The 9775-nt window shown below is 39.3% G+C and overlaps 1 protein-coding gene across 1 annotated transcript; it reads left to right on the top strand.

The window, feature by feature from the left end:
• Positions 1 to 2539: 2539 nt before the first annotated feature.
• LOC140145567 (uncharacterized) lies at positions 2540 to 9219 on the top strand. Its single transcript, XM_072167269.1, has 3 exons — positions 2540 to 2720; positions 4719 to 4802; positions 8473 to 9219. The coding sequence occupies exons 1-3, from the start codon at positions 2576 to 2578 to the stop codon at positions 8925 to 8927; spliced, it is 684 nt and encodes a 227-aa protein (XP_072023370.1). The 5' UTR covers positions 2540 to 2575; the 3' UTR covers positions 8928 to 9219.
• Positions 9220 to 9775: the final 556 nt, after the last annotated feature.

Genomic DNA, 9775 nt, shown 5'->3' with positions numbered 1-9775 from the left:
TTTACCTTTTGACCTTTGACCTCTTAAACGTAGGTCTGAAAAAAGATCACCGTGGAATCTTTTGTTTGTTAGTCCAAGGTGCACCCACCCACCAAGTTTGAGTTCCAGAGGGGCAATTTGAAATTTTGACCTTTCTTGACCTATGACCTCTTAACCGTAGGTCTGAGGAAAAGGTAACCGTGGAAACTTTTGTGTGTTAGTCCAAGGTCCACACACCCACCAAGTTTGAGCTCAATGGGAGCAATTTGAAATTCACCTTTCTTGACCTACAGGTATGACCTCTTAACCGTAGGTATGACGAAAATGTCACCGTGGAAACTTGTGTTTGTTAATAGTCCAAGGTCCACCCACCCACCCACCAAGTTTGAGCTCTATAGGAGCAATTTGAAATTGTGAACTTTCTTGACCTATGTCCTCTTAACTGTAGGTATGACTAAAAGGTCACCGTGGAAACTTTTGTTTGTTAGTCCAAGGTCCACCCACCCACCAAGTTTGAGCTCCATAGGAGTAATTTGAATTTGTTACCTTTCTTGACCTATGACCTCTTAACCGTAGGTATGATGAAATGACGAAAAGGTCACCGTGGACACTTTTGTTTGTTAGTCCAAGGTCCACCCACCCACCAAGATTGAGCGCCATAGGAGCAATTTGAAATTGTTACCTTTCTTGACCTATGACCTCTTAATCGTAGGTCTGACAAAAAGGTCATCGTGGAAACTTTTATTTGTTATTCCAAGTTCCATCCACCCACCAAGTTTGAGCTTCATAGGGCAGTTTGAAATTTTACCTTTCTTGACCTTTGACCTCTTAACCGTTGGTCTGACGAAAAGGTCACCGTGGAAACTTTTGTTTGACAGTCCAAGGTCAACACAATGGCATGGCTAGATTTGCCATTTAAAGTATTTGAAATTTGACTTCAATTGAACTTGACCTCGTCCTTGACCTTTGACCTTAAAAAATATAAACTCGTTCTGTCTCATACCAAGCTGCACCCACCCACCAAGTTTGAGCACCGTACGACCTACGGTGGCCTCACATTAGCAGTCACAGACAGACAGACAAACAGATCTACAGACAGAGAATAGCGTATTATTATATAGATTTTAGTGTTGAATATCGTGTTTGTTTTACTAAAACTTGTGAATGTGATCTCTACAGATTTGAAAAGAAAACATGAAAATTTGAGTGATGTTTACGATTATGTGCGCATGAACACACGAGGTCAAAATGCGGTTAGCAGTCGAATGTAAACAGGGGAAAATCTGGTCTTTTATAGCGCTAATTTACTCAAAAAGACGGAAAATGTAGAGTAATTTTCAGATTAAGATGATATCAAATATATATTTTAAAGTTCAAGATAACCCGACTTATGGCCTAAAATACGACCCCTATTTTGCACGCAATGTCTAAGGAACTTGGCTATTTTGTGGTCTGTACCCTCAACTATCTACATCACTTTGTCGTGTCCACAAGCATTTTGCATGTACCTAGACACCAATATCACCACCATCGGTCAGACAATAATAATTGTTACTCAAATTCATTATTTTGCCCACCATTTTGAATTTTGGAGCATAAGGTAGCCATACTGGATTTTGTTTATTATCTAAATGATCTTTTTCATGTCCACGAACACGAACATAATAACGAGATACCAAAATCACAACCATCGGCCTGAATAAACAGTGCAAATAATTGTGAATTTGGCCACCATTTTAAATTATCGAGCATAGGACAGTCATATTAGATTTGCCAAAGTATATTATTATCTGTACATTTGGTTTGCCTTCATCACAAAAACACCATTCAATCTAGCCTATTTGGAGTATTTGTGATATTTTTGGCAGCCATTTTGAAACTAGATTTTTTGCAACATGTTTTTTCCTGTTCTTTTCGACCCTCTAAAGGTATCTAGATCAGTGGTATGCTTTCACCACAAAATGCTCACGGAATTTCATCTTGCTCCCTCACTGTAATGTTTGGGCCACTTTTTTATTTTTTTTGTATAAGATGTACTTGTGTACAGACTCGATGCCACCGTAACTGAATTGGATGTAAATACACCAATCTATACATATACCATTGATCTTAAACTAAGTCTCAACAAGAAGGCACAAGGTGTCAAAGGAGAGGGATTGTGGAAGATCAGTGCATGGATGTCTCCAGATCCAACTGAAGATGGAATGCTTGGATACATGGATCAGGTACAATTTGTTTAATGTATCGTAGATTTCTGACATAGATTCTTGAGGCATTTATATCGATAACTTAGTAATCACTCTCCAGCAATTACAAATGCCATCACTGCCATGAAGTATTTTTAAGTGTCTTGAGGTTAAGATACTGAGGCTTCCACTATTAATGAATAATAATATTTAATCGTCATTGATCAATCATCATGATCATATCAATCTCTTGTTTTCTTTTTATTCTCATTTTTTCTTATTGTCATTAGGTTCTCACAGGTGCACAAGCGAGCACCGGGCTAATCAGGCCACCCTTGTTTGGTGGCTTTACCACCACTTTACCAGATATTGAATACATTTTCAATACTTCTGGTATACGTCCAGAGAGCATGTCATACATGTGCCTTCATTTTGGGCTAGGTAACAACCCGGAACCAGAGCATCCTCAAATACCATTTACGTTATTAGGTGTACATAGTGTAGACGATGACACTCCGAATCCAGATGCTTTGACTGTGTGTAAGCATTTGGCTGGTACGTTCAGCATCTTCATGTTCTTTGTTATTTTTTGCATGATATAAAGAGCCCAACATATTCTAGCTTATTCTATTAGATACAATTCCCATAATTATCAAATCCCACATTACATTCCAGCATGTAGAATAGAAGTATCGGCAAACTAAGCTTTAAGAACATAAGAATGACGTAAACGTGACCAGGAGATTAGAGTGGCATGTCAGGAATGCACACCTTGAGAGGAAAATGCAATATGTATCCATACGATCCAATGCTGATGAAAACGGTGTCATCATGTAACCAGACATAAGATCCGAAAGAGAGATGGTAGTCACCCGGGGGTAGCCAATTAGAACTGCAATACTCGGGAGCCAGTCTTATATCTATGTAGGTGTTTTCTATGGGTCATAGGCAACTTCTGGTGTCACATGTTATATACATGTCAAATTTCTATTTTTGTTCACATTTTAATGAACGCATTCCTCGTCTTATAAAGGTTCTTAAAGAAAGAATAAGTATACTTTGACCTATTAGATCTATGACGTGCGAGTATTGAGCTATTAGCAAAAAGGAAAAAGGTCACATTATTTTTGCACCTTGCACTTTTTTGCAATTAGCCTCTCTAACTATTTCAAGAAAGCCTTTGATTTTATCGACCGTAAAATTATATTTACCAGTCTCCGTCATTATCAGATTACGGCATTCCAGAAGCTGGAGTTATTTATAGTGAATCTCAGAGTGTTGTCTTTGTAAATGGACAGTTTATTAGAGACCATTGAAACAGCTACAGGAATCATACAAGGAGATCATGCATTCATCTTAGTAGTTGTCATGGAATTTGTGGTTTGACAGTCTCTTCATCCTTATCCTTGGAGATTTTGTTATGATTCACAGAAAATCCTCAGTTACATAATTTGTAGACGACATACTAAACTCTTATGAGGTATCGATCCAGGGAGCTAACTGGACGTGGAAGACCTTTGTGATGCTGCAGCATCTGTTGGTCTTATAATTCATCAAGGAAAAACTGTACATGTCCACTCTAAACTATCCTGTTATGAATATTTCAGTAATCAGCTGAGTAATAACATCTTCAGAAAGTGACCGGAAGACACGCGCGGTTTTGCTACATTAGTTATCTGATGGTTTGAAACTTCGAAAGAAACTATCTATACATTAATACTCTGGCCTATATTTCTGTGCGAATTCCAAGAGTCGTGACAGTAATAGCTTCCTTCCCAACTGCTTATGCATCATCCGTAGATAGAGCACCCAATAGTGAGCTGTTCAGCGACACTGCCGAGATCAGATCACTAACCAAGACCAAATGATCTTTCATGGCTGACAAGGTTTGATCTTGGGACTTCACCTGCTAGGTCATGAGATCTCACAGATCGTCGCAACCTGGGGTCTTGGACATGGATGCATGGCATCAGCTGGCATAACAACTCAGGAGCCTGCTTGTAGAACATACGAAAGAAGAGAGTGGCTGCTCTAACTGCCCTGCGATGGCTCAATGGCTGAATACGATGATCTTCATCATTCATTGGCAGACCAATGACACACTTGGCTCTATTGTGGATGGAGTCAATCTGAGCTAGCGAAGTGGGTTTGCACCAAGTACTGCTAGCATATTCCATTTTTGATCGTATCATGGCCTTATAACTGGTGGCTCTCTGTGAAGGTAGAATATAAGGCTAAGCACTTCTGAGGAGTCCCAATCGCTGACCGACTGTCTTAGACATTTTGGTGACTACTTGGTTCCACGACAAATTGTTATTCAATATAAGACCTAGAAGGTCCACGCTGTCAGCTTCTTTAAGAGTAACACCGAAAAAGTGAAGTGGTGGATTGTTGCCATCAGCATCTCTCCGGAGATCTCTGGAGATATTAGTGGTTTTACATTTGGCAACACCAAACAGATTTTGTATATATGATTTTCATACTCTTTATTATTAAATATTTTATACATTCCTTAACCAAACATGCCACTTGTTATTTTAATACTTATCACAGGAGCCACAACACTTTCTGACGTTACCGTTTTGAATAGAAGTGACGTTGCACTTGGGCAAATATTGACCTCTAAACATGCTAAATGTAAGTACAATCGTGAGACATTTTCGAGAGAATAAAATCATTACATGTTCAATTCGCCGGCAGTTCCGCCATGAGCTGTTCTGGCGTGTGGTGGTGAACTCAACGGCATGTAATCGTAGGTGTGCGCTGGTTCGAATCCGAACGGTTCTGATTTTTCTCTCCTTTATTATAATACCAGTTTGTTTGAGCTCCATTTCCTCATTTACAATCGAATCATTACGATTTACCCGAACATAATATTTCCCCTAGGGGTGTAGTCTTTCCATTCTTCCACTCCATGGTTCACTTGTCAACCCCTTTAGTTCACTTTGTTAGCTGGTTAAATAATGAAATCTCTCCTCACGTCTAGCGATTGACGGTATAGTTCATTGTAGCTTATTGTCTGAAGTCGATCATGTGTGCTGTGTACAAATTGTGTTCAAATTTAATATACCAATGTATCATACTGCAGTTACTGTCCGTTTTTCTATACACAATACACAGTGCTCTCACCATTGACGCGTGACCCCTACAAATGATGTATGTTGGGAGAATGGACACTTGCCTAGTTAACATCACTGTGTGAAAAATAACCAGCCAATATTTTATTTATTCTCCAAAACTTCTAGCAAATATATTTCTCTAACATGACCTAAAATTACAGCTAGGTTAGATGTTCAGAAATGGTCGTACTTTTGTAAAATATGAGTGAGGGCAAGGCATAGCTAGCCAACTCCCGTGTTATTTGAATGGAGATTTGACCGAAAATATTGGTATCGGACCGCTCACTTCTGAAGGATGCCACAAAAAACCGGTAAAAGCTACATTTAAATTATTCTAAATAGGTTCTAGAAAATAAAGTTTTGTAACATGTCCTAAATTTTTAGCTAATTTAGGTGTTTGGAGAGGGTCGTACTTTTGTGTTTTAGGAAGGACATGTAAACGACAGATAACACCAAAAATATGAAGAAATTATTTCTAAACCGTGTTAAGTCAAAAATCATTATGTTGCTCATTTTCAAGAATGCTGGTTTACAAAAAGCACGACATTGTCTGATTTCGTGAACAAAGCCACACATAACATTGTTTCCTTTCGTTTCCTTTATAATCGGTTACCCAACTGAAGCTATGAATACCAGTTTTATTGCGATATCGCACATGAAAACAGTCACTTGTGCACAACCAGAGAAGATCCGATTTAATCAGTTGAGCTGTTTCAATGAGTATTATCTTGGTTTAATAGCTTTTAATGGGGTTAAGTCCTGCAAAGGTCGAGATGAATTCTACTGTAGACATGACTGCATCATGTTCCTCTAGTCATAAGGATTCAGTAAACACGAAGGAGAGCATTGTGTTAGCTATTTAGGTGACTTCAACGGACAATTAGGAATGGACTACCATTTGTGGGCTCCTGGAGTTTTGTGCACTACATAAGTACTAGTTACACAGTATTCCAGCACAAAGAATGTAGAAGAGCTACTTGGATGTCGCCAGGTCGTCAGTATAGAAACCAAATTGATTGCATCACCATCCAGCTTTACAGCCTGAAAGCTTTCCAGGACTGCAAAATCATATTGCTCAGATTATAATTTGGTGCTGGACACAGCAACCATGCCATATAGTCGAGTTCAGAGTTCACTGCAGAGCTACGATTAGGAGTCTTTGAATCCCTTCTCCAACTTGAAGACACGGATGTTAGTGGGCGGCTGTAGTCCAGCTTCAGGGACATCACCAATAATATCACAGAAGAAAAGAGCCGGCCAAGTGAAAGGAAGGCTACAATGAACAATTAAGCCCTCAACGCGTATTAAACTACGCCAAACTAAATAAGATAGACAAGTACGAAGTAAAGAAGTGGAAGAGGATGACACTTGAAAGAGAAGTGCAAGAAATGGAGGAGACTCATACAGCAAACAACAGTCATGAACTCTTTAAGAAGGTGAAACAAGCTAGCAGATGAAAATTACTCACACCATCCAAGACCCTGCAGTTACTAACACCCCAAGTATACCTCAAAGCATGTGATCAGGACATTTTGACACCTCTTGCATGTCTTGTGTCAAAATCGGAGAAGAACGGTATTTCCTATATTTCTATACGTTTTCTGAATCCTTATTACAAGAGGAATACCCCGGGGGGGGCACTCACATTCCCCAGCTATACGGGTATGTGCCGCGGCGACGACCCCCTTTTTCAGAGCCGCTAGCCGTTCCTTAGACCCACTAAATTCATTGATTGCCGCTCTTGAAGCCCCAAAAATTTTCTAGCCGTTCCATAGACCCTCAGATCATCGATCTCCGCTCTCATTGGCATTTTGATTGGCGTGTTTTCTGTCCTACTATTTCGAGCCCAAAAAGCTTCAAAGGAATTTTCCATCGATTTCTTCCCCATTGAAACACATTGTATATAGGAATAAGGTGGATTTTGGGCGGGATTTTGGGCTCCTTGTACTTTGTAGTAGTGGCAACACTGGTTGGTTGATTGTAAACAGTGATTGCAGCACTGCCGGCCGGCGAGTGCCGAGGCCTTCAGCTGATAAACACTTTGCTGGAAATAAATGATTTTGAGATCTCTTTTGGGAATAAAATTGCCAAATATAAGGAAAAGTACCTCAAATAATTATGTACACGTCCTTGCAGCTAGCCATAACAGTGAATTAAAAGGTAATTTACGATCTACTGGTTCAGTGCCAATAGTGGAATGGTTGTCAAATTCTGCATACTTCACTCAATGGTCTCATGTATGCATGACATTTCAATGTAGCCTAAATGTTTTTCTTTAGTTACGGCACTGAAAAAATATTTTTGTGGGTTTGTTTTTATGGTGGGCTTTTAAATGCTGCTCGCTGCTGCTATAATTATCAGTAGGCTATAGGTAGGTCTGCAGGGTCTAGTAATTTTGATCCGAATGCTGTTTTGCTTTGCTGAGATTTCCATCGTAGGCCACCCCATCAGACCAATTTTACATTAATGATTTTCTTGATCAAAGTGAAATCGATTCCTTCAAAAATCTGTGGCAAAAACGTAACGAAATTGAGCCCTGGTTTGGCCTGCATTGTTTAGTTCCGCGACCCCATTTTCAGATTTTGGCGGCTAATCAGTTCCCAAGACCCCCCTTTTGGCTGGTTAATTAGTTCCCAAGACCCCTTTTGGCCGGCCAATCAGTTCCCTAGCCCCCCTTTTTGGCCGGCCGATCAGTTCCTTAGACCTCGAGTTCGAAACTGGCGGTGGCACACCCCTACCAAAAAAAAATTCGAGTGCCCCCCCCGGGAGGAATACATTGGTATGTTTTTAACACAATGTGCAAGTTTAATTCTTTGATGCAACTCTAACTCCAACTTATAACTGTAACTCTAAATTGCAACTCTAACTCCAACTTGTAACTGTAACTCTAAATTGCAACTCTAACTCCAACTTGTAACTCTCACTCTAAATCGAACTCTAAATGTAACTCTAACTCCAACTCTAACTCCAACTCCAACTCGAACTCATAAAATGCATTTACTCAAAATTTCATAACCATTTCCCACCAAAACCTACTCCGGTTCAATTGCTGCCATGTATTTTTGACGTCAACTATCTCTGGTAGCAGTACAAAACTCCCAATTGATAGGTCGGGCTAACTTGTGAGTCTGGTATCATGAGAGAAATCGCATTACTTATTCTCTAAATATCCATTTTTCTTCATTCAGCTATCATCAGAGTTTTCAATACAGAACCAAGAATCCAGCAGACTAAACGCTTGGGTGATACCCACTGGACACTCACTCTTGATATCAGATTGAAAATTCTTCCTGGATCGTTTAAAGTGACGGGAACTAATTTATGGAAGATGAGTTTATGGGGAAGCTCGGAACCAGTCGATAACGAAAACAAATTTGGTTTTAATGATCAAGTGTTAAACGAAACACATGCATCACTACCTTTGATAGCGAATGAAACTGATAACATTATTCGATTCAAATTTAAAGACGTTAAGTTCAACCTGCATGGAAGGGACGCTTGCTCGGGTATTGAATTTATTTGTGCGCGAATCGGAAAGGTAGATTTGAAAGATCCGCGTTACAAGCTGATTGGGGTCAAACGAAATGGGAAACAGAGACCATCGAATTTATTTGGGTGCGCAAGACTGGATGGATGTCCTTAAGGTTAGCAACTATTTTAAACTGTTGCTATTGGGTAGTTCACAGCATCTTGCGAAGGGTAGTGAGCTTTGGCAAAAATTCATATCAATTTGATCAATTCATATCGAGTGTGTAGAAGAATTCAAATATACAACAGACATACTTTTATAGGTCCTGTAGTTCTTGAGTTATGTTGTAAGGGCTGAAAAACAATTTTGTAAAACATACATAAATCATTAACAACAATAAATCAAGCAAGTTTTGAAAGTAAACTGGGCTCAAACTGAAACTTATAATTTTTCACCAGGTCATATCTTAAAATCATGTCCATAAAAATGAACCAAAATTACACACGGGATTACTTCAATGCTCTACTCTAAACACATGTCAGTAACCAACCAGTAATTCAACTGACACAACAGCAAAATGTACTGGTACGGATCCTGGACCACATTCACTGGCGAATAATTTGCACCCAGCAAAAGAAATCTGTGAAAATGCGTACAAGATCCTTACACAGGTGATAATTTCCAAAGAGTAAATTGAATAGTGTGGAACGGGGTGCTTCTGCTTTTCAAACACTTTCGTCAAGAAACAGGTCTTGTTCCACACTATTCCACTTACAGATTTCTTGTGTTGGGTGCCAATTATTGGGCTGTGAATGTGGTTCAGGAAGCTGTTCCATGTCAGTGCATTTTGTTGTTGTGTCAGTTGAACAACTGTCTGGTTACTGACCAGTGCTTAGAGTAGAGTATTGAAGTAATCCTGCTGTGTGCAATTTTGGTTCATTTTTATGAACAGGAATTTAAGATGTGACCTTGTTTAGAAATTATAAGTTTCTTTTTGAGCCCAGTTTATATGATTTGTGGAA

The sequence above is a fragment of the Amphiura filiformis genome, unplaced genomic scaffold, assembly GCF_039555335.1.
Source record: "Amphiura filiformis unplaced genomic scaffold, Afil_fr2py scaffold_401, whole genome shotgun sequence".
Classification (NCBI taxonomy): domain Eukaryota; kingdom Metazoa; phylum Echinodermata; class Ophiuroidea; order Amphilepidida; family Amphiuridae; genus Amphiura; species Amphiura filiformis.
The sequence above is the reverse complement of the archived record's forward strand: the minus strand, read 5'-3'. Positions and strand labels throughout refer to the sequence as shown.

What these genes read in the sequence shown, in the direction of transcription:
- LOC140145567 (XM_072167269.1), top strand. Translation starts at nt 2,576, where the DNA reads ATGTCATACATGTGCCTTCATTTTGGGCTAGGTAACAACCCGGAACCA. An exon ending in TGTGTGTAAGCATTTGGCTG is followed by an intron (nt 2,721 to 4,718) that starts GTACGTTCAGCA and finishes TACTTATCACAG; the next exon opens with GAGCCACAACACTTTCTGAC. An exon ending in GACCTCTAAACATGCTAAAT is followed by an intron (nt 4,803 to 8,472) that starts GTAAGTACAATC and finishes TTCTTCATTCAG; the next exon opens with CTATCATCAGAGTTTTCAAT.